Consider the following 25,844-nt stretch of genomic DNA (forward strand, 5'->3'; position numbering starts at 1 on the left):
TCGCTGGGGCTAGCAGGTGCCTGACGAGGCCATGGTTATTGGGTCCACAACTGCTGAGCAGGATGGCCCTGCGCTTGTCCACCAGCGAGGTCACCAAGTCCCCAGCCAGGTCGTTCGCAATGAAAAAGTGTTCTAGCCTTTCCATAAAGGCATCCCAATCTTCCCCATCAGCGAATTGTTGGAAGTTACTTAGGTTAGACATATTGTGCGTGGAAATTCGTAACCTCGTCGCCAGTTGTAGTATATGCAAGCACTCTAATAACGACTCCATGAGGTAAGGGTATAGTACTTGAACTGTAGTGACCTTAATCCTTTATTGCAGCTCCTAGAGTGAGGACACCAAGAGGTGAACTCCTTTTTATACTTGGTTACCTGCAGTGTACAGGTGGCCCTTAGGTCTCCAGCAGCAGCACCCTCTGGTGGTACAGGTATAGTGTATACAGGGTGAAGGTACATTCAGTGGCCTAGTGTTACGGTACATACATTAACGTGCATACATAACAACCATCATAGGCAGTCCCTCGGAATCGAGAAAGACTTGCTTCCACTCCTGAAGTGAGTTCTTTGGTGGCTGAACAGTCCAGTACGAGAATCACAGACTCTGTCACAGGTGGGGCAGATGGTCATTGAGGGAAGGGCGGGGTGGAACTGGTTTGCCACACGCTCTTTCCGCTGCCTGCGCTTGATTTCGGCATGCTCTCGGCGTTGAGACTCGAGGTGCTCAGCGACCTCCCAGATACACTTTCTCCACTTCGGGCGGTCTTTGGCCAGGGACTCCCAGGTGTCAGTGGGGATGTTGCACTTTATCAGGGAGGCTTTGAGGGTGTCCTTGTAACATTTCCACTGCCCACCTTTGGCTTGTTTGCCATGAAGGAGCTCCGAGTAGAGCACTTGCTTTGGGAGTCTCGTGTCTGGCATGCGAACTATGTGGCCTGTCCAGCGGAGTTGATCGAGTGTGGTCAGTGCTTCAATGCTGGGGATGTTGGCCTGAATGAGGACGCTGATGTTGGTGCGCCTGTCCTCCCTGGGGATTTGTGGGATCTTGCAGATACATCATTGATGATATTTCTCCAGCAACTAGAGGTGTCTGCTGTACATGGTCCATGTCTCTGAGCCATACAGGAGGGCGGGTATTACTACAGCGCTGTAGACTATGAGCTTGGTGGCAGTTTTGAGGGCTTGGTCTTCAAACACTCTTTTCCTCAGGCGGCTGAAGGCTGCACTGGCGTACTGGAGGTGGTGTTGGATCTCGTCGTCGATGCCTGTTCTTGTTGATAGGAGGCTCCCGAGATATGGGAAATGGTCCACGGTGTCCAGGGCCGTGCCGTAGATCTTGATGACTGGGGGCGGGGGGGGCAGTGCTGTGCGATGAGGACAAGCTGGTGGAGGACCTTTGTCTTATGGATGTTTACCATAAGGCCCATGCTTTCATACACCTCAGTAAATACGTCGACTATGTCCTGGAGTGCAGCCTCTGTATGTGCACAGACCCAGGCGTCGTCCGCGTACTGTAGCTCGACGATAGAGGTTGGGGTGGTCTTGGATCTGGCCTGGAGACGGTGAAGGTTGAACAGGTTCCCACTGGTTCTGTAGTTTAGTTTCACTCCAGCGGGGAGCTTGTTGACAGTGAGGTGGAGCATGGTGGCGAGAAAGATTGAGAAGAGGGTTGGGGCGATGACGCAGCCCTGTTTGACCCCGGTCCAGATGTGGATTGGGTCTGTGATGGATCCGTTGGTAAGGATCACGGCCTGCATGTCATCATGGAGCAGGCGGAGGATGGTGATGTATTTTTGGGGGCATCCGAAACAGAGGAGTATACTCAATAGACCCTCGTGGTTGACAGTGTCAAAGGTCTTTGTAAGGTCGAAGAAGGCCATGTATAAGGGCTGGCGCTGTTCTCTGCATTTTTCCTGCAGCTGTCGCGCTGCAAAGATCATGTCTGTTGTGCCCCGTAGGGGACGTAATCCGCACTGTGGCTCCGGGAGGAGTTCCTCGGCCACGGGAAGAAGACGGTTGAGGAGGAATCTAGCGACGACTTTCCCAGTGGCTGATAGCAAGGAGATTCCTCTATAGTTGCTGCAGTCGGACTTGTCCCCTTTTTTAAAGATGGTCACGATTACTGCATCTCTAAGATCCCCCGGCATGCTCTCCTCCTTCCAGATGAGAGAGATGAGCTCATGTATTCGCGCCAGCCTCTCTGCCATCCTTCAATGCCTCAGCAGGGATTCCATCTGCACCCATAGCCTTGTTGTTTTTAAGCTGTCTTATGGCTTTTTCTACCTCATGCAGTGTTGGGGTCTCACTGAGGTGGCGGTGGGTAGCATGCTGGGGGATGGAGTCGAGAACACTTAAGTCAAAGGCATAGTCTCAATTGAGGAGATCTTCGAAGTGCTCTTTCCAGCGGGCCCTGACTGCCTTGTTCCGCCAGAGGGACAAATACAAGGCATCGTGGCAACAACCTCACTCCAAGCATTGGCACCTGCTCGACTATGTCATTGTCCAAGCCAGGGATCGCAAGGATGTGCGCATCACCCACGCCATGACAGGAGCTGACGACTGCTGGACGGACAACCGCCTAATCCGATCCATCATCGACATCAACATAGTCCCAAAGCGGCGGGGGCAGCAGAAGCAGTGCAGCAAAAAAGTCAATGCCGGAGCACTTAAGGACCCAGCTAAGAGAGCTCTATACAGCCAGCGTCTCACAGCTAACCTGGTGTAAGTAACCCTTTAACATTGTTGTTGCCCAATTAGGTTAATCTAAGGGTTAAGTCATGGCAGGAGAGCTCAGACACGTGTTATGCTCCTCCTGTACAATGTGGGAACTCAGGGACGCTTCCGGTGTCCCTGACGACTACGTGTGCGGGAAATGCATCCATCTGCAGATCCTGACAGACCGCATTGCGGCACTGGAGCTGTGGGTGGATGAACTCTGGAGCATCCACGATGCTGAAAATGACGTGAATAGCCGGTTTAGTGAGTTGGTCACACCGCAGGTAAAGGGTACACAGCCAGATAGTGAACGGGTGGCCAACAGGAAGAGCAGTGCAAGGAAGGTAGTACAGGGGTCCGCTGCGGTCATCCCCCTGCAAAACAGATACACCGCTTTGGGTACTGTTGAGGGGAATGACTCATCAGGGGAAGGCAGTAGCAGTCAAGTTCATGGCACCGTGGATGGCTCTGCTGCACAGGAGGACAGGAAAAAGAGTGGGAGAGCGATAGTGGTAGGGGATTCAATTGTAAGGGGAATAGATAGGCGTTTCTGCGGCCGCAACCGAGACTCCAGGATGGTATGTTGCCTCCCTGGTGCAAGGGTCATGGATGTCTCGGAGCGGGTGTAGGACATTCTGAAAAGGGAGGGTGAACAGCCAGTTGTCGTGGTGCATATAGGTACCAATGATATCGGTAAAAAATGGGATGAGGTCCTACCAGACGAATTTAGGGAGCTAGGAGCTAAATTAAAAAGTAGAATCTCAAAAGTAGTAATCTCAGGATCGCTACCAGTGTCACGTGCTAGTCAGAGTAGGAATCGGAGGATAGCTCAGATGAATACGTGGCTTGAGGAGTGGTGCAGAAGGGAGGAATTCAAATTCCTGGGACATTGGAACTGGTTCTGGGGTAGGAGGGATCAGTACAAACCGGATGGTCTGCACCTGGGCAGGACCGGAACCAATGTCCTAGGGGGAGTGTTTGCTAGTCCTGTTGAGGAGGAGTTAAACTACCATGGCAGGGGGATGGGAACCTATGCAGGAGGCAAAGGGAAATAAAAGGGAGACAGAGGTAAAAGATAGAAAGGAGAATAGTAAAAGTGGAGGGAAGAGAAACCCAAGGCAAAAAACAAAAAGGGCCACATTACAGCAAAATTCTAAAGGGGTAAAGTGTGTTTAAAAAGCCAAGCCTGAAGGCTCTATGCCTCAATGCGAGTAGTATTCGGAATAAGGTGGACAAATTAACTGTGCAGATAGCAGTTAATGGATATGATGTAGTTGGCATCACGGAGACATGGCTCCAGGGTGACCAAGGCTGGGTACTCAACATCCAGGGGTATTTAGGAAGGATAGACAGAAAGGAAAAGGAGGCAGGGTGGTGTTGCTGGTTAAAGAGGAAATTAATGCAATAATAAGGAAGGACATTGGTTTGGATGATGTGGAATCAGTATGGGTGGAGCTACGGAATTCCAAAGGGCAGAAAACGCTGGTGGGAGTTGTGTACAGGCCACCAAACAGTAGTAGTGAGGTTGGGGACAGCATCAAACAAGAAATAAGGAATGTGTGCAATAAAGGTATAGCAGTTATCATGAGCGACTTTAATTTACATATAGATTGGGCTAACCAAACCGGTAGCAATGCGGTGGAGGAGGATTTCCTGGAGTGTATTAGGAATGGTTTTCTTCACCAATATGTCAAGGAACCAACTAGAGAGCTGGCCATCCTCGACTGGGTGATGTGTAATGAGAAGGAACTAATTAGCAATCTTGTTGTGCGAGGCCCCTTGGGGAAGAGTGACCATAATATGGTAGAATTCTTTATTAAGATGGAGAGTGGCACAGTTAAATCAGAAACTAGGGTTCTGAACTTAAGGAAAGCTAACTTCGATGGCATGAGTCGTGAATTGGCTAGAATAGACTGGCGAGTGATACTTAAAGGGTTGACGGTGGATAGGCAATGGCAAACATTTATAGATCACATGGATGAACTTCAACAATTGTACATCCCTGTCTGGAGTAAAAATAAAACAAGGAAGGTGGCTCAACCATGGCTAACAAGGGAAATTAAGGATAGTGTTAGATCCAAGGAAGAGGCATATAAATTGGCCAGAAAAAGCAGCAAACCAGAGGACTGGGAGAAATTTAGAATTCAGCAGAGGAAGACAAAGGGTTTAATTAGGAGGGGGAAAATAGAGTACGAGAGGAAGCTTGCCGGGAACATAAAAACTGACAGCAAAAGCTTCTGTAAATATGCGAAGAGAAAAAGAGTAGTGAAAACAAACGTAGGTCCCTCGCAGTCGGACTCGGATGAATTTATAATGGGGAACAAAGAAATGGCAGACCAATTAAACAAATACTTTGGTTCTGTCTTCACGAAGGAAGACACAAATAACCTTCCGGATGTACTAGGGGACCGAGGGTCTAGTGAGAAGGAGGAATTGAAGGATATCCTAATTAGGCGGGAAATTGTGTTGGGGAAATTGATGGGATTGAAGGCCGATAAATGACCTGGGTCTGATTGTCTGCATCCCAGAGTACTTAAGGAAGTGGCCCTAGAAATAGTGGATGCATTGGTGATCATTTTCCAACAGTCTATCGACTCTGGATCAGTTCCTATGGACTGGAGGGTAGCTAATGTAAGATCACTTTTTTAAAAAGGAGGGAGAGAGAAAACGGGTAATTATAGACCGGTTAGCCTGACATCAGTAGTGGGGAAAATGTTGGAATCAATTATTAAGGATGAAATAGCAGCGCATTTGGAAAGCAGTGACAGGATCGGTCCAAGTCAGCATGGATTTATGAAAGGGACAGGATCTGGGCAGGACCGGAACCAATGTCCTAGGGGGAGTGTTTGCTAGTGCTGTTGGGGAGGAGTTAAACTAATATGGCAGGGGGATGGGAACCAATGCAGGGAGACAGAGGGAGACAAAAAGGAGGCAAAAGCAAAAGACAGAAAGGAGATGAGGAAAAGTGGAGGGCAGAGAAACCCAAGGCAAAGAACAAAAAGGGCCACTGTGCAGCAAAATTCTAAAAGGACAAAGGGTGTTAAAAAAAACAAGCCTGAAGGCTTTGTGTCTTAATGCAAGGAGTATCCGCAATAAGGTGGATGAATTAACTGTGCAAATAGATGTTAACAAATATGATGTGATTGGGATTACGGAGACGTGGCTCCAGGATGATCAGGGCTGGGAACTCAACATTCAGGAAGGATAGAATAAAAGGAAAAGGAGGTGGGGTAGCATTGCTGGTTAAAGAGGAGATTAATGTAATAGTTACGAAAGACATTAGCTTGGATGATGTGGAATCTATATGGGTAGAGCTGCAGAACACCAAAGGGCAAAAAATGTTAGTGGGAGTTGTGTACAGACCTCCAAACAGTAGTAGTGATGTTGGGGAGGGTATCAAACAGGAAATTAGGGGTGCATGCAATAAAGGTGCAGCAGTTATAATGGGCGACTTTAATATGCACATAGATTGGGCGAGCCAAACTGGAAGCAATACGGTGGAGGAGGATTTCCTGGAGTGCATAAGGGATGGTTTTCTAGACCAATATGTCGAGGAACCAACTAGGGGGGAGGCATCTTACACTGGGTGTTGTGTAATGAGAGAGGATTAATTAGCAATCTCATTGTGCGAGGCCCCTTGGGGAAGAGTGACCATAATATGGTGGAATTCTGCATTAGGATGGAGAATGAAACAGTTAATTCAGAGACCATGGTCCAGAACTTAAAGAAGGGTAACTTTGAAGGTATGAGGCGTGAATTGGCTAGGATAGATTGGCGAATGATACTTGAGGGGTTGACTGTGGATGGGCAATGGCAGACATTTAGAGACCACATGGATGAACTACAACAATTGTACATTCCTGTCTGGCGTAAAAATAAAAAAGGGAAGGTGGCTCAACCGTGGCTATCAAGGGAAATCAGGGATAGTATTAAAGCCAAGGAAGTGGCATACAAATTGGCCAGAAATAGTAGCGAACCCGGGGACTGGGAGAAATTTAGAACTCAGCAGAGGAGGACAAAGGGTTTGATTAGGGCAGGGAAAATGGAGTACGAGAAGAAGCTTGCAGGGAACATTAAGGGGGATTGCAAAAGTTTCTATAGATATGTAAAGAGAAAAAGGTTAGTAAAGACAAACGTAGGTCCCCTGCAGTCAGAATTGGGAAGTCATAACGGGGAACAAAGAAATGGCAGACCAATTGAACAAGTACTTTGGTTCGGTATTCACAAAGGAGGACACCAACAACCTTCCGGATATAAAAGGGGTCAGACGGTCTAGTAAGGAGGAGTAACTGAGGGAAATCTTTATTAGTCGGGAAATTGTGTTGGGGAAATTGATGGGATTGAAGGCCGATAAATCTCCAGGGCCTGATGGACTGCATCCCAGAGTACTTAAGGAGGTGGCCTTGGAAATAGCGGATGCATTGACAGTCATTTTCCAACATTCCATTGACTCTGGATCAGTTCCTATCGAGTGGAGGGTAGCCAATGTAACCCCACTTTTTAAAAAAGGAGGGAGAGAGAAAACAGTGAATTATAGACCGGTCAGCCTGACCTCAGTAGTGGGTAAAATGATGGAATCAATTATTAAGGATGTCATAGCAGTGCATTTGGAAAATGGTGACATGATAGGTCCAAGTCAGCATGGATTTGTGAAAGGGAAATCATGCTTGACAAACCTTCTGGAATTTTTTGAGGATGTTTCCAGTAGAGTGGACAAGGGAGAACCAGTTGATGTGGTATATTTGGACTTTCAGAAGGCTTTCGACAAGGTCCCACACAAGAGATTAATGTGCAAAGTTAAAGCACATGGGATTGGGGGTAGTGTGCTGACGTGGATTGAGAACTGGTTGTCAGACAGGAAGCAAAGAGTAGGAGTAAACGGGTACTTTTCAGAATGGCAGGCAGTGACTAGTGGGGTACCGCAAGGTTCTGTGCTGGGGCCCCAGCTGTTTACATTGTACATTAATGATTTAGACGAGGGGATTAAATGTAGTATCTCCAAATTTGCGGATGATACTAAGTTGGGTGGCAGTGTGAGCTGCAAGGAGGATGCTATGAGGCTGCAGAGTGACTTGGATAGGTTAGGTGAGTGGGCAAATGCATGGCAGATGAAGTATAATGTGGATAAATGTGAGGTTATCCACTTTGGTGGTAAAAACAGAGAGACAGACTATTATCTGAATGGTGACAGATTAGGAAAAGGGGAGGTGCAACGAGACCTGGGTGTCATGGTACATCAGTCATTGAAGGTTGGCATGCAGGTACAGCAGGCGATTAAGAAAGCAAATGGCATGTTGGCCTTCATAGCGAGGGGATTTGAGTACAGGGGTAGGGAGGTGTTGCTACAGTTGTACAGGGCCTTGGTGAGGCCACACCTGGAGTATTGTGTACAGTTTAGGTCTCCTAACTTGAGGAAGGACATTCTTGCTATTGAGGGAGTGTAGCGAAGATTCACCAGACTGATTCCCGGGATGGTGGGACTGACCTATCAAGAAAGACTGGATCAACTGGGCTTGTATTCACTGGAGTTCAGAAGAATGAGAGGGGACCTCATAGAAACATTTAAAATTCTGACGGGTTTAGACAGGTTAGATGCAGGAAGAATGTTCCCGATGTTGGGGAAGTCCAGAACCAGGGGTCACAGTCTAAGGATAAGGGGTAAGCCATTTAGGACCGAGATGAGAAGAAACTTCTTCACCCAGAGAGTGGTGAACCTGTGGAATTCTCGACCACAGAAAGTAGTTGAGGCCAATTCACTAAATACATTCAAAAGGGAGTTAGATGAAGTCCTTACTACTCGGGGGATCAAGGGGTATGGCGAGAAAGCAGGAATGGGGTACAGAAGTTGCATGTTCAGCCATGAACTCATTGAATGGCGGTGCAGGCTAGAAGGGCTGAATGGCCTACTCCTGCACGTATTTTCTATGTTTCTATGTTTCTATGTTTCTAAATCATGCTTGACAAATCTTCTGGAATTTTTTGAGGGTGTGACTAGTAGAGTGGACAATGGTGAACCAGTGGATGTGGTATATTTGGACTTTCAAAAGGCCTTTGACAAGGTCCCACATAAGAGATTGGTGTGCAAAATCAAAGCACATGGTATTGGGGGTAATGTACTGGTGTGGATAGAGAATTGGTTGGCAGACAGGAAGCAGAGAGTCGGGATAAATGGGTCCTTTTCAGAATGGAAGGCAGTGACTAGTGGAGTGCCGCTGGGCTCAGTGCTGGGACCCCAGCTCTTTACAATATACATCAATGATTTGGATGAAGGAATTGAGTGTAATATCTCCAAGATTAAACTCGGTGGCGGTGTGAGCTGTGAGGAGGATGCTAAGAGGCTGCAGGGTGACTTGGACAGGTTAGGTGAGTGGGCAAATGCATGGCAGATGCAGTATAATGTGGATAAATGTGAGGATATCCACTTTGGGGGCAAAAACACGAAGGCAGAATATTATCTGAATGGTGGCAGATTAGGAAAAGGGGAGGTGCAACGAGACCTAGGTGTCATGGTTCATCAGTCATTGAAAGTTGGCATGCAGGTACAGCAGGCAGTGAAGAAGGCAAATGGTATGTTGGCCTTCATAGCTAGGGGATTTGAGTATAGAAACATAGAAACATAGAAAATAGGTGCAGGAGTAGGCCATTCGGCCCTTCTAGCCTGCACCGCCATTCAATGAGTTCATGGCTGAACATGCAACTTCAGTACCCCATTCCTGCTTTCTCACCATACCCCTGGATTCCCAGAGTAGTAAGGACTTCATCTAACTCCTTTTTTAATATATTTAGTGAATTGGCCTCAACAACTTTCTGTGGTAGAGAATTCCACAGGTTCACCACTCTCTGGGTGAAGAAATTCCTCCTCATCTCGGTCCTAAATGGCTTACCCCTTATCCTTAGACTGTGTCCCCTGGTTCTGGACTTCCCCAACATTGGGAACATTCTTCCTGCATCTAACCTGTCTAACCCCGTCAGAATTTTAAACGTTTCTATGAGGTCCCCTCTCATTCTTCTGAACTCCAGTGAAAGAAGCCCAGTTGATCCAGTCTTTCTTGATAGGTCAGTCCCGCCATCCCGGGAATCAGTCTGGTGAACCTTCGCTGCACTCCCTCAATAGCAAGAATGTCCTTCCTCAGGTTAGGAGACCAAAACTGTACACAATACTCCAGGTGTGGCCTCACCAAGGCCCTGTACAATTGTAGCAACACCTCCCTGCCCCTGTACTCAAATCCCCTCGCTACGAAGGCCAACATGCCATTTGCTTTTTAACCGCCTGCTGTACCTGCATGCCAACCTTCAATGACTGATGTACCATGACACCCAGGTCTCTTTTCACCTCCCCTTTTCCTAATCTGTCACCATTCAGATAATAGTCTGTCTCTCTCTTTTTACCACCAAAGTGGATAACCTCACATTTATCCACATTATACTTCATCTGCCATGCATTTGCCCACTCACCTAACCTATCCAAGTCACTCTGCAGCCTCATAGCATCCTCCTCGCAGCTCACACTGTCACCCAACTTAGTGTCATCCGCAAATTTGGAGATACTACATTTAATCTCCTCGTCTAAATCATTAATGTACAGTGTAAACAGCTGGGGCCCCAGCACAGAACCTTGCGGTACCCCACTAGTCACTGCCTGCCATTCTGAAAAGTCCCCATTTACTCCTACTCTTTGCTTCCTGTCTGACAACCAATTCTCAATCCATGTCAGTACACTACCCCCAATCCCATGTGCTTTAACTTTGCACATTAATCTCTTGTGTGGGACTTTGTCGAAAGCCTTCTGAAAGTCCAAATATACCACATCAACTGGTTCTCCCTTGTCCACTCTACTGGAAACATCCTCAAAAAATTCCAGAAGATTTGTCAAGCATGATTTCCCTTTCACAAATCCATGCTGACTTGGACTTGGACCTATCATATTACCTCTTTCCAAATGCACTGCATAGGAGCAGGGAGGTCTTACTGCAATTGTACAGGGCCTTGGTGAGGCCTCACCTGGAATATTGTGTTCAGTTTTGGTCTCCTAATCTGAGGAAGGATGTTCTTGCTATTGAGGGAGTGCAGCGAAGGTTCACCAGACTGATTCCAGGGATGGCTGGACTGACATATGAGGAGAGACTGGATCAACTGAGCCTTTATATACTGGAATTTAGAAGGATGAGAGGGGATCTCATAGAAACGTATAAGATTCTGATGGAACATGACAGGTTAGATGCGGGAAGAATGTTCCCAATGTTGGGGAAGTCCAGAACCAGGGGACACAGTCTTAGGATCAGGGGTAGGCCATTTAGGACTGAGATGAGGAGAAACTTCTTCAGAGAGTTGTTAACCTGTGGAATTCCCTACCGCAGAGAGTTGTTGATGCCAGTTCATTGGATATATTCAAGAGGGAGTTAGATATGGCCCTTACTGCTAAAGGGATCAAGGGGTATGGAGAGAAAGCGGGAAAGGGGTACTGAGGTGAAGGATCAGCCATGATCTTATTGAATGGTGGTGCAGGCTCGATGGGCCGAATGGCCTACTCCTGCACCTATTTTCTATGTTTCTATGAGACGCAGAATGCCCACCACGCTCGATCTGCCCTCCAGGCCTCCATAGCCAATGCCTACAAAGAGATGCTCGGTCACTCAACCAGGAAACACCAGGACTGATTTGATGAGAATGATCAGGATATCCAAGAGCTAATGGATCCCAAATGCAGGGCATATCTGAGCCTTAAACAACAACGCAATGCGGGAGCATCAAAGCAGCATTACAGACGGCTCAAGGCTGAGGTCCAACAAAAAACCCAGGACCTAAAGAACAGGTGGTGGATGGAGAAAGCACAGAAGATACAGCAGCTGGCCGACAACCATGATGTGCGAGGATTCTTCACCGCAGTCAAGGCCACCTACAGGCCAAACACTCAAGGCCCCACCTCACTGCTGGCCAAGAATGGGGAAACACTCATCTAGGTTACAGGTATATGGGCAATGACTCACCCTAGGTTATGGGTATATGGACAGTGACTCACTCTAGGCTACAGGTATATGGCATTGACTCATTCTAGGTTACAGGTCATCATCAACATAGGCAGCCCCTCAAAACAAGGAAGACTTGTTTCCATGCCGAGAACGGATGAGTTCACAGGTGTTTCAATGATATGCCGGATCCTGAAGGGTGGAAGATGCCTGTGCGTGGATTTTTTTTAACGTGTGGTGGCCGTTGCACACCAGCCACCACACGGGCTTGACAGATCTAGGTCTTGGTCCAGTGGCAAGGATTAACCAAGATGACTGGAGACTTGCTCTGCTGCACGGACCTAGTGCGCACACATATCGCAGTGTGGGCTGGCTCGTGCTGCCCCTGGACCCTCGGCTCTTCTGGACCCCAAACCTTCGCCTCTCCTGATCACATCCCTCTATGAACTCTTGCCGCTCCTGCTGTTCCTGCCCGCACTGCAATCAGCTGTCGCCCTCCTGCAGCAGCACGCGCTGCTCCCTACAGTGGTATGCCGCCGCACACTGCTCCCTCTAATGGTCCCGGCCTGCTGATGGTCTTGCAGGCCGGGACCGTGCCGATTTCTGGGCTTAGCTGGGCTTGTAATTGTTCAATTCTGACGTGAGACTCCTACTTTAGTGCAGTTGATTCCAATTTCCTTTTTCTGTTTTCCAGTAACTCACTTTTGAGAACTTTACCAAGACACTGGTGCAAGTTTGAGTTCTCATTATTGGTTGAACTAAAACTAACATTGTTTAAAAAAATTAATGTTGTTGATTACATGAATTCTAGATGAAAGCAGCTATCCTATAAACCCACTGGGGCCGAAATTGTCCTCTGCCCCGAATGGAGCGCACTTACCATTTCTTTAAGATTTTCTCTGCCCCAATCCATGGGGTGGGGTGGAAGGTTACAGGTATATGGGCATTGACTCTCTAGGTTACAGCTATATTGGCATTGACTCTCTAGGTTACAGGTATATGGGCATTGACTCTCTAGCTTACAGATATATGGGCACTGGCACACTCTAGGTTTCTTGATTAACTGATGCCTTTCCAAATGAAATTTGATTTTGTCCCTATTAATGGTTTCCAATAACTCCCCTACCTTCGATGTCAGGCTGACTGGCCTGTAGTCTCTTGAATAGTGGTATAACATTGACAACCCTCCAGTCCTCCGGCACTTCTGTATCCAATGAGGATTGAAAGATTGTGACCAATGCCTCTGCTATTTCTACCTTTGCTTCTTTCAGCAACCTGGACCAGGTAGCTTACCAACTTTCAAGTACATCTTCTCTATCTATTACTGTCCTGTCCATAACTTCTCTCTATTCTTTTAGTGCAACCTTCACATCATCCGTTTCCTTTGTGAAGACAGATGTAAAGCATACATTTAATACTTTAACCATGTCCTCTGCCTCTACATGAAGATTTCTTTGGGTCTTTAATAGACCCAACTTTTTCCCGAGCTAACTTCTTTCACTTTATGGGATAGACATTGCGTAGTGCCACGTTTGGGGCGATAACTTTTGCGGGATCGTAAAAGTATTGGCGGGCGTGACACAATTCCAGCGGATGCGAACTTCCGGTTTAGTACTCCAGGAAGGATGTGGAACGCTAAATCAAGCTCTACCACTTCCCTTGGAGCAGGGAGGGGGGCAGCGGCAGAGCTGCACATTGTCCCATGCAGCGCTGCTGGATTCACAGGCTCCTTCCCTCCCTTAAAGGGAAGGGCCAATACCTAGGTCGTTTCAAGGTAAGGCTTCGACTGATCGGCGATGGCACCTGCGAACCGCAAAGATCTAACAGAGCGCAGGGCTGATCAATTGCAGCATTGGAAAAATTCAAAACACATTACAGTGGGGTGAAAATTAAATTTTGGCCTACCTGGCCAGCAATGCCTTTAATTACCACTCCCCAAGCGGCCAGCCGAGCTCGCAACGCCTCTGCAGCTGCCAGTGTTGACGCCCAGCAATGATTCAGGTGGCGGAAGCGAATTTAAGATGAAGGCCAATAACCAGCGCTGTGCACCAGATGACATCACGATCTCGGGGCGCAGGAGATCGAGGCAGTAAGGTTTACCACCAGCGCTAACCCACCAGGGAAGTTCGCGAGTGTTGGTATTTTCGCTGCGCTCGGTCGGTAAGCCGTTAGTGCCGCATTATTGCCCCTGGAGGCACTAATGGGAGGCACTAAGGAGACCAATTTGTCCCCCTATATGTTTATAAAATGTTTTAGGATTCAATTTAATGTTGCCTGCTAATCCTTTCTTGTAACCTCTCTTTGTCTCCCATATTAACTTTTTCAATTCCCTCCTGTACTTCCCAAAATATCTCGGGTTATTAACTGAATCTTGGTCCTGACATTTGTCAGGACATATTTAGACAGGTTAGATGCAGGAAGAATGTTCCCAATGTTGGGCAAGTCCAGAACCAGGGGTCACAGTCTAAGGATAAGGGGTAAGCCATTTAGGACCGATATGAGCAGAAACTTCTTCACTCAAAGAGTGGTGAACCTGTGGAATTCTCTACCACAGAAAGTTGTTGAGGCCAATTCACTAAATATATTCAAAAAGGAGTTAGATGTAGTCCTTACTACTAGGGGGATCAAGGGGTATGGCAAGAAAGCAGGAATGGGGTACTGAAGTTGCATGTTCAGCCATGAACTCATTGAATGGCGGTGCAGGCTCGAAGGGCCGAATGGCCTACTCCTGCACCTATTTTCTATGTTTCTATGTTTCTATAAGCCTCCTTCTGTTTTATTTTAACTTTTATTTCCTTTGTCATTCAGGGTGCATTAGTTTTGGATGCTCTACCTTTCCCCTTCAAAGGAATATGTCTTGTTTGTACTTGAAGGATCTCTTAGTGCCACTTCTCCAGTCACGCATTTACCTGTGGTATCTTCCTGTTACTATACTCACTAGCACGTGGCATTGAAAGTAATCCTGAGATTACTACCTTTGAGGTCATGTTTTTTAATCTTTATCCCAGCTTCTGACATTCTGCCTGAATTACCTCAACACTTTCTCTACCTATTTCATTGGTTCCAACGTGGACCACGACTTCTGGCTGTTCCCCTTGCCAAATGTCCTGCACTCACTTGGTGACAGGGAGGCAACATACCATTCGGGAATCACGTTAGTGGTTACAGAAATGCCTGTCTATGTCCTTAACTATCGAATCCCCTTTGACTCCTGCATTTCTACTCTTTCTTTTTCCCCTGTGTGCAGTCAAATCTCCCATGGTGCCGGGGGTTTGATTCTTATTGCATTCCTCCAAGGAGTGGTCACCCTCCTTGGTATTGAAAACTGAAAACCGGTTAGCGAATTCCATTAGGTTGGAGGTTCCCTGCACAACCTGCATCTTCCTCCTCTGTCTGGTGGTCACCCACTCCCTCATCGCCTGCACCTTCTGTGGCAGTGGGCTGTCCCGGACGCATGGACTGTCCTGGAGTTCCAACAAAGAACAGGGTGCGCATACAACGGGTCCCCTTTGGCCTGCCAGGGTAGTCAATCCACTGACCTGTAAATCACTGAGACCCTGACCATTAAAACTCTTGAAACAGAACTCTAAAAATCTAAGACACTGAGGGCTAAAAATTGGGTACCATCCCAGCACTCGCGAGGCATGAGACGTTGCTCCAGGTTCAGAAGTCTTACGAGAAATTGGGGTTACCATGCCTGAAAGGAAGTGGAGCGTTAAATCAAGCGCTTCACTTCCTTTCTGGGGTGATAGCAGAGCACACGTAGCATAGCACTGCCACGTAGGAGGCGCTCTTCCCTGAATTAAAGGGAAAAGCCAAGGCTGCATATGCTGCATAATAAAAAGGGTTGTACCTAGACCACGGGGGAGCAGGGGTGTCACGCCAGCAGCTCAGCACTCAATCAGAGTGCCCTCTTTTATAGCCCCATTAGCACCTCTGGAGGGGCGCTAATGGGGCGCAACAAGGTTATCGCCCGGGGGAAATTGCCCCGGAGAATTGGGGAATGTCGCGTCATTAGCGGCGTACCCCGCAATTTCCCCCCCGTGATGGCGCACGCACACCAATTAGGTCATTGCCGCGAAGCTGGCGGAAATCTGCCGCTGGGGCGCCCGGTAAAGAGGAGGCTGTTTGTGCCGTGGAGCCGCCATATTTTTTTGTAGGCCCTCGCCTCGACTGGGCCACCATCCTGCAGACCGGCATTACGTTATGGGAGCATCCGCATAGCACTGACACTGCTGGCGGGTGCTGGGCTTTGGAGCGCGCTACTACCCCTGGAGTGTCCCGCCAGGGACGCGGAGTGCCTCCGATAGGGAAAGGCAAAATTCTGCACCAGTGGAACTTCTGGGCTGGGCAAAAAATGTCCTGACCCTGCAAGGTTACCGCCTCAAACGGTGCAGGGCAGTTTCGGCCCGAGATACTAAAATGGTAAAAAGGTTAACTCGGAACATTGGAATTGATATCTATCAATCTAAAACACAATGGAAACTACAAGCAAGTGAATTATCAATAACAGCGAAAAATCTAATAATTTAATCAAACAAGCGAACAAACTATCACCTTTTACCCATCAGTCTGCTCCCTCCACGGCAGTGACTTCAGTTTTGAATTTCTTTCTCTGTTCTGCTTTCAGCACGCACTCTGACACTGACTTTGGCCTCAGGCTTGCTCTCTCTGCTCTCACTGTACTTGGTATTCGAGAAATCAACCACCCAAACACTTCAATTGGATGCAGCCTATAACTCACGCTATAGATAAGCCAGCTCTTACTCTTCAATTCCTCACGACTGAAGAATTTGGACCAGAATTAAGACTAAAATTGTTGGATTATTGGAAATAATTTTGATGACATCAACAGGGAACTCCTTTAAACTATCTGTGGACAATATACATCCAACATAGTGTGCCCCTGCTGTTCATCGTTTTCCTCTGGATCATAACCGGTTCTTCTTACCTTGTCTGGGTCGTTGACACCAGGCTGCAGAGCTACAGAGCAGGGCAGGTGGTTTGGGAACTGTTCAGGGAAAAGACGGAGATATTAATTGTGGCAGACAGACCATCAGTAACATTCAAAGCAGCAACCACACATTTTCTTGTTCCTCTTGGTTTTTCACACACACAGTTTCTTTGTATCTCTCACAAGTCAGCTGCTCCTCCTTACTTCAGCCGTAGTCCTTCTTCATTCAGTGCCATTTTTGATCAAGCTCCTCTGACCTCACATGGAATGCTCACATCTCCTCCATCACTGATGCTGCCTCTAAGATGCACAGTGGCCTTTGTGCCAAATACCTCTTTTCACTCAATAACTCTGGATTCTCTATAGAAACCCAAGCATGTACGAGGCTTGAATCCTGCTCCCATAACTGGGAAGCTTCTTTAACTTGGTTAGTGACTGCAATTGTGGACCGGAATCTGGATGGAGTACTGACTAGTTAGTGATAATGTCATCAATGTCATCGGGTTCAAAGCTCAGTTTTGTAAAAATGGCCATGATAAGATTGAGCCCCAGCTCTACTGCCACCTACCCCCCCCCCCCCCCACTCCTCCCCACCCTGCCCAACACCTCCCACCCCTCCCAGCCGGTAATGCTCTAAACCAGAGTCATTTATGTCATTACTGCAGGTTGCAGAGGTACCTGAAAGGAGAAGGGCATGGCTTTGTCTCCAATCTTCTTCATCAGGCGTTCCTGCATCTTGGTCAGGGGTTTCTGCTCCTCGCCTGTTGGAGGGTATATCTGGATTGTGGACTCAAACAGGTCCCTTGTAAAACAGTGTCCAACCACATCGATGTCATCGGGTCCATAGCGGAAAATACAGCTCAGCCTGCAAAAAACTGAGAGTGGAGGAAGAGTGGGAGATTAACGAGATAGTAATAAGAGCTAATACTGGAAATACACAGCAGGTCAGCCGGGGTCTGTCAAGAGACAAGATAGGTTCTGGTGTCTCGCCTGTGAGCCCTGATTAAGCTGGATAGATCTTTCAAGTGTGGTCTGATCAGAGCAATCTATAGTTTTACCAGGATTCTTCTGACAATTCCATTATTGCTTTCCAGAATTTACCCTGAATCTCCATCATTTTAAGCTTAATGAAAAGCCTTTCATGTGGAACTTGGCTCAGTGTTTTCTTGGAAGTTAAGGTATACCACAGACCACTTAAGTAGTCACTTAGGCAAAAAAGGAAGTTAGTTGGGCAGCGTCTTTTCCTTCTGAATCCATGTTGAGAGTTGTCTACTTGGTTATTGTTTTAGTGATAACCCTTAAGGCTTGCACTGGAGGCTGTTCAGAGAAGGTTCACTAGGTTGATTCCGGAGATGAGGGGCTTGACTTATGAGGATAGGTTGAGTAAGTTGGGCCTCTACTCATTGGAGTTCAGAAGAATGATCTTATTGAAACTTATAAGATAATGAGGCGGCTCAACAAGGTGGATGCAGAGAGGATATTTCCATTCATAGGGGAAACTAAAACTAGGGGACATAGTCTTAGAATAAGGGGCCGCCCATTTAAAACTGAGTTGAGGAGGAATTTCTTCTCTCAGAGGGTTGTAAATCTATGTAATTCTCTGCCCCAGAGAGCTATGGAGGCTGGGTCATTGAATATATTTAAGGCAGAGATAGACAGATTTTTGAGCGATAAGGGAATAAAGGGTCACGGATAGCGGGCAGGGAAGTGGAGCTGAGTCCATGATCAGATCAGCCATGATCTTATTGAATGGCGGAGCAGGCTCGAGGGGCCAAATACTGCTCCTATTTCTTATGTTCTTCTCCTGGTTATCAGTTCCATTATTTGCCTCGTTTTGAAGTAAGACTAATGGGTCTGTAGATGCCTGTGGCTGGCACCATTTCCAATTTCCAGTGGCAGGAGAGTCAGTAACAAGAGCTCACAGATTTAAGGTAATTGAAGAACCAGAGGGGACATGAGGTGAATTTTTTTTATGCCGCGAGTTGTTATGATCTGGAATGCACCGCCTGAAAGGGCGGTGGAAGCAGATTCAATGGTAACTTTCAAAAGGGAACTAGATACATACTTGAAGGGGAAACATTTGCTGGGCTATGGGGATAGGGCAAGGGATTGGGTCTAATTGGATAGCTCGTTCAAAAAACCTTCACAGGTAGGATGGGCCGATTGACCTCCTTCTGTGCTGTATCATTCTATGATTCTATATGTTAGCTTATTTCCACTGTACTCCTACCTCCTCTGTGCCCAGTAGCTCCTTCAAAATGACTGCTAATGCATCACAAATGGCGACCTGAGTCTTTTTTAGTACTCTGGGGCAAATAACATCTACCCCTGGAGATTAATTTGTCTTGAGCTCTTTTCGCCTGTCTCGGACTTCCATCCCACTTATATCGAATTCATTAATTCCATTGTAATTTGGTCAGAGCAATATGCTTATGTCTCCTCAGTGAAAACTTAAAGGAAGTAACCATTTAAGGGCCGATACTCGGATTGGGGCTCCCAGCTATACTGAGTCCCTGACTTTCCATCCACTGAAACACTTCTGATGAATTTGTTAACCCATTTAAGATCGCAGTTTACCCACATTTTCTAATCCTGGGTACACATTTATTCAGCACACTACACATGCACTGTCGAAATGTTGAACAAACCGCACACCCATTTTGCTTAAAATGTTTCCTCAGTTCCTTGAGCATTTTTAAAGTTATGTACCTGACTCCTGGTCCTTAGGATTTTTGAATTCCAAATTTTGTCGAACTTGATTGCTCTGTTCCTCAAGGAAGCCACAGTTTCCACTTCCTGTACATTGCCTTCCGACCATGCATCTGCTCCATCACCAAGACTGCTTACTTCCACCTCTGTAACATCACTGGACTCCGCCCCTGCCTCAGCTCATCTGCTGCTGGTACCCTCATCTATGCCTTTGTTATCTATGGACTTGACTATTCCAATGTTCTCCTGGCTGCCTCCAATCTACCACCACACATAAACTGTAGCTCATCCAAAACTCTGTTGCCCATATCTTAACCCACACCAAGTCCCATTTATCCATCACCCCAGTGCTTGCTGAACTACATTGGCTCGTGAACTAACAACGCCTCGATTTTAAAATCCTCATTCTTGTTTTCAAATCACTCCATGGCCCTTTCTCTGTAACCTTCTCCAGCCCTACAACTCACCAAGATCTCTGTGCCTCTCCTATTCTAACCTCTTGCACATCCCTGATTTTAATCGCTCTTCTGTTGGCGGCCGTGTTTCCAGCTGCCTGGGCCCTAAGTTCGGGAATTCGCCCTTAAACCTCTCCGCATCTCCATCTCTCGCCCCTCCTTTAAGATGCTCCTTAAAACCAACATTTTTGACCAAGCTTCTGGTCATCTGTCCTGATATCTCCTTCTGTAGCTCGGAGCCAAAAATATTTTCATTAATATCAGTCTTGTTAAACACCTTGGGAAGTTTTGCTGTGTTAAAGGCGCTATATAAATACAAGTTGTTGTTTTCTGGGTCATTTGTGAATACCAGGTCAAGATATACACTGCTTCTTGACTGGCTAAAAATCAGGGGGTGGGAAATCTGTCCTGGGCTTTAACACTAAAATAGGCAATAGCAGATCAGCCACCCGATTTACACCCCACCCGATTTACACCCCGTCCGATTTACACCCCACCCGATTTACACCCCGTCCGATTTACACCCCGTCCGATTTACACCCCGTCCGATTTACACCCCGTCCGATTTACACCCCGTCCGATTTACACCCCGTCCGATTTACACCCCGTCCGATTTACACCCCGTCCGATTTACACCCCGTCCGATTTACACCCCACCCTATTTACACCCCGTCCGATTTACACCCCACCCTATTTACACCCCGTCTGATTTACACCCCACCCTATTTACACCCCACCCGATTTACACCCAGCCCGATTTACACCTCACCCGATTTACACTACGTCCGATTTACACCCCGTCCGATTTACACCCCACCCTATTTACACCCCGTCCGATTTACACCCCACCCTATTTACACCCCGTCCGATTTACACCCCACCCTATTTACACCCCGTCCGATTTACACCCCACCCGATTTACACCCCACCCGATTTACACCCCGCCCGATTTACACCTCACCCGATTTACACTACGTCCGATTTACACACCACCCGATTTACACCCCGTCCGATTTACACCCCGTCCGATTTACACCCCGTCCGATTTACACCCCGTCCGATTTACACCCCGTCCGATTTACACCCCGTCCGATTTACACCCCGTCCGATTTACACCCCGTCCGATTTACACCCCGTCCGATTTACACCCCGTCCGATTTACACCCAACCCGATTTACACCCAGTCCGATTTACACCCAGCCAGATTTACACCCAGCCAGATTTACACCCAGCCAGATTTACCCCCGTCCGATTTACACCCAACCCGATTTACACCCCGTCCGATTTACACCCCGTCCGATTTACACCCCGTCCGATTTACACCCCGTCCGATTTACACCCCGTCCGATTTACACCCCGTCCGATTTACACCCCGTCCGATTTACACCCCGTCCGATTTACACCCCGTCCGATTTACACCCCGTCCGATTTACACCCCGTCCGATTTACACCCCGTCCGATTTACACCCCGTCCGATTTACACCCCGTCCGATTTACACCCCGTCCGATTTACACCCCGTCCGATTTACACCCCGTCCGATTTACACCCCGTCCGATTTACACCCCGTCCGATTTACACCCCGTCCGATTTACACCCCGTCCGATTTACACCCCGTCCGATTTACACCCCGTCCGATTTACACCCCGTCCGATTTACACCCCGTCCGATTTACACCCCGTCCGATTTACACCCCGTCCGATTTACACCCCGTCCGATTTACACGCAGTCCGATTTACACGCAGTCCGATTTACACGCAGTCCGATTTACACGCAGTCCGATTTACACCCAGTCCGATTTACACCCAGTCCGATTTACACCCAGTCCGATTTACACCCAGTCCGATTTACACCCAGCCCGATTTACACCCAGCCCGATTTACACCCAGCCCGATTTACACCCAGCCCGATTTACACCCAGCCCGATTTACACCCAGCCCGATTTACACCCAGCCCGATTTACACCCAGCCCGATTTACACCCAGCCCGATTTACACCCAGCCCGATTTACACCCAGCCCGATTTACACCCAGCCCGATTTACACCCAGCCCGATTTACACCCAGCCCGATTTACACCCAGCCAGATTTACACCCAGCCAGATTTACACCGATTTACACCGATTTACACCACGCCCGATTTACATCGATTTACACCACGCCCGATATACACCACGCCCGATTTACACCCAGCCAGATTTACACCACGCCCGATTTACACCAACTTGCTCCAAGCCCGATTTACACCGATTTACACCATGTCCGATTTACACCAATTTACACCGATTTTCACCACGCCCGATTTACACCGATTTACACCACGCCCGATTTACAGCGATTTACACCACACCCGATTTACATCGATTTACACCACGCCCGATATACACAACGCCCGATTTACACTGATTTACATCCAGCCAGATTTACACCGTTTTACACCACGCCCGATTTACACCGATTTACACCACGCCCGATTTACAGCGATTTACATCCAGCCTGATTTACACCGATTTACACCACGCCCGATTTACACCGATTTACACCACGCTCGATTTACAGTCATTTACACCCAGCCTGATTTACACCGATTTACACCACGCCTGATTTACACAATGCCCGATTTACACCGAGCACGATTTACACCAATTTACACCCAGCCAGATTTACACCGATTTACACCACGCCCGATTTACACCAATTTGCTCCACGCCCGATTTACACCGATTTACACCACGTCCGATTTACACCGATTTACACCGATTTACACCACGCCCGATTTACACCGATTTACACCACGCCCGATTTACAGCGATTTACACCCAGCCTGATTTACACCGATTTACACCACGCCCGATTTACACAATGCCCGATTTACACCGAGCACGATTTACACCAATTTACACCCAGCCAGATTTACACCGATTTATACAATGCCCGATTTACACCCAGCCAGATTTATACCGATTTACACCACGCCCGATTTACACCGATTTACACCACGCCCGATTTACACCGATTTACACAACGCCCAATTTACACCGATTTACACCGAGCACGATTTACACCAATTTACACCCAGCCAGATTTACACCGATTTACACAACGCCTGATTTACACCGATTTACATCATGCCCGATTTACACAACGCCCAATTTACACCCAGCCCGATTTTCTTTCACCGATGCCCAAGTCGAATGTCACCCCCATTATTTTTTCGCTATTAGTTTGCAGTTTCTAAGATGCATTCAACCAAACACAGCTGACAGATCCACCCGTCCTGTTGTAAAGTCTTACAGCTGGTCAACTCCGTCAAGCCGTGAGCTTCTTCCTTTGCCCGGCTGGTGCTGGAATGCATTGCCAACATGTGCCAGAGTGGTAGGTCCATGGTCCACGCAAAGCGTTTTGCCATCCCAGTCATCTGCTCTCCGTCTAGCCAATAGGGAGCGATGACAGGATACATTTTCCAACTCCTCACCCAGGGCGAGGTGCCTGGCACGCCGTGAACGTGGATGGGAATATCATGGTATGCTGCCCATGATTTCACCGCCCATGTCCGCAGCATGCCCATCACACGGAGACTGCAGGAAACAGGTAGGGGCAGTGTGGGCCGGCAGCACTTCACTCTCTTCAGCAAGCTCCAGGGGTCTGGGACCCAGTTTACTGCCCACTGCACGGCCTCCTCCTCAGGACCATTACATGAAGCCACAGCAGCCCAAGAGTGGAGCAATTTACACACGAGCGTGGATTAGTTCCAAATGGTGAGACAGCTTCTACAAATGCGCCATTCATTATAATCCGCTTGTGAATTCTGAAGTGAAGTTAATCATATTTCAGGAGTGTGAGATAAAACAAAATTCAGGCATTGAAATTGCACTGTGGGATCGAACCATTTAACCCTTTGTGGGTGTGCCTGGATTTCCCCTGTCCTGACCGAGATACTCACCCAGTCAGACTGGGGGCAGGGCGGGGGTTGTGTTGACTGAGATTTCCCCTGTCATGGCAGAGGTACTCACCCAGTTTCATATCAATTTTTTAAAAATCTGGAAATAAAATCAATAAAAACTGACCACGAAGCTGCTCGATTGTCATTAAAAAAAACCCTGTCCTTAAGGGAAGGAAATCTGCCATCCTTATCCCGTCTGGCATATATGTGACTTCTTTCCCTCACCAATATGGTTGACTCTTAGCTGCCCTCTGAAGTGGTCCAGCAAGCCACTCAGTTGTATCAAAATAATGCTAACGACAGTTCAAGAAGAAAGATTTGTATTTATATAGCACCTTTCACGACCTCAGGGCATCCCAAAATGCTTTACAGCCAATTAAGTACTTTAGAAGTGTAGTCACTGTTGTAATGTGGGAAGCCAATTTGTACACAACAAGGTTCCACAAACCGCAATGTGTTAATGGCCAGATAATCTGTTTTAGTGATGTTGGTTAAGGGATAAGTACAGGCAGGACATCTGGGCGAACTCTCCTGCTGGTCTTTGAATAGTGCCATGGGATCATTTACGTCCACCTGAGAGGTCACATGGGGACTCGGTTTAACGTCTCATCCAAAAGGTGGCACCTCCGGCAGTGGAGTACTCCCTCAGGAAGGCACACCACCACCAGCACCTTCTCAGGGCAACCGAGGATGGGGAATAAATGCCGGCCTTGCCAGCAACGCTCACATCTTGAGAATGAATAAGAAAAATAAAAGTTATTTTAAACACCTCCACTAAACTGGAAGAGTGGGTGAGTGAGTAAAATATTTGTCCCCTAACATTAGAAATAGGAGCTTCTAGGTCTCATTTTTTGATGTTGGTCTTTTTAAGGATGAACTCTGATGCAAATCTGGTCCACTCCACTTTCAAAGGAGTGTTGAGCAGTTTTTGACTACATTTTATTTGGAGAAGTTTTCTTTGTAAGAACTCGTATAATCGGTAACGTGATGACATTATCACAAGGTTCACTTCAGAAAAGGACAACGGCCCTTATAGTACTGCGGACAGTCCGGAGCTCACTTTTTTGTTCCTTTACGTAACCGGTGTCCACCAGCAGCACGCCATCTACAGAAAGAAGCAGAACATTGCTTACTCCGACTTTACTTGAAACCCACGCATCTCATATCAATGCAACTTATAACTTCCCTCAGACTCACAGAACCAATCCTTCTCAACCCAGATGGATTGTAAGTTTTAAGAAAGAGTGAAAATTAAAAATGGAAACAGCCCCAGATAGTGACGGACTTAGGGTAAAAAAATCAGTCAGAGGTCGCGCCACTGACTTCCTGTTCAGTGACCTCCTGCCAGAAAGCACATGTATGTGGGCTTTGAGGGAGGGCAGCATTGGGTTTAGCCATGATGCTCTCCACAGTGGAATAGCTGGCTGGCGCTCACTGTCTAGGCTTGCACGTAAAGAATGGTCACTTGACTCAGATAGTGGAGAGCAGCCACTGCAAGTGGAACACGTGCTCCCTTGAGAGCCAGCGCCTTTAGAGATGAGGGAAAGAAAATGAACATTCAGTCAGTCATAGATTCTTACAACACAGAAGGAAGCCATTCAGTCCATCGTGCCTGTGCTGGCTCTTTGAAAAAACTGTCCAATTAGTCCCTTTCTCCACTTTCCCCATCGCCCTGCAAATTGTTCTTTGTTCAAGTCGTTATCCAATTTCCTTTCGAAAATTGCTATTGAGTCTGCTTCCACCAATCTTTCAGGCAGTGCATTCCAGATCACAACACGGTGCTTAAAAAAATTCTCCTCAGCTCCCTTCTGGTTCTTTTACCAATTATCTTAAATCTGTGGCCTCTAGTTACTGACCCTCCTGCCAGTGGGAACAGTTTCTCCCAATCTACTCGATCAAAACCATTCACAATTTTGAATACCTCTATTAATTCCCCCCTTAACCTTCTCTGCTCTAAGGAGAATAATCCTAGTTTCCCCAGTCTCTCCATATAGCTGAAGTCCCTCATCCCTGGTACCATTCGAGTCAATCTCCTCTACACCCCCTCCAAGACTTTGATAGTCTTGACAGTTAATCAACAATGGAAAGTAACACAATCTCCTCCAGGAT

The 25,844-nt window shown here is 47.4% G+C and overlaps 1 protein-coding gene across 1 annotated transcript in view; it reads right to left on the minus strand.

The window, feature by feature from the left end:
* Positions 1-25,403, minus strand: part of LOC139266211 (beta-arrestin-1-like) — a 97,272-nt gene extending 71,869 nt beyond the window's left edge. Inside the window, exons 1-4 of the mRNA XM_070884041.1 lie at positions 25,316-25,403; positions 24,796-24,873; positions 17,311-17,507; positions 16,630-16,689 (exon numbers count right to left, since the gene is read on the minus strand). Of these exons, the coding sequence (XP_070740142.1) occupies positions 16,630-16,689; positions 17,311-17,507; positions 24,796-24,873; positions 25,316-25,403 (423 nt within the window). The remainder of the gene's footprint in view (positions 1-16,629; positions 16,690-17,310; positions 17,508-24,795; positions 24,874-25,315) is intronic.
* Positions 25,404-25,844: the final 441 nt, after the last annotated feature.

This window comes from Pristiophorus japonicus, chromosome 6 (genome assembly GCF_044704955.1).
Source record: "Pristiophorus japonicus isolate sPriJap1 chromosome 6, sPriJap1.hap1, whole genome shotgun sequence".
Classification (NCBI taxonomy): Eukaryota; Metazoa; Chordata; class Chondrichthyes; family Pristiophoridae; genus Pristiophorus; species Pristiophorus japonicus.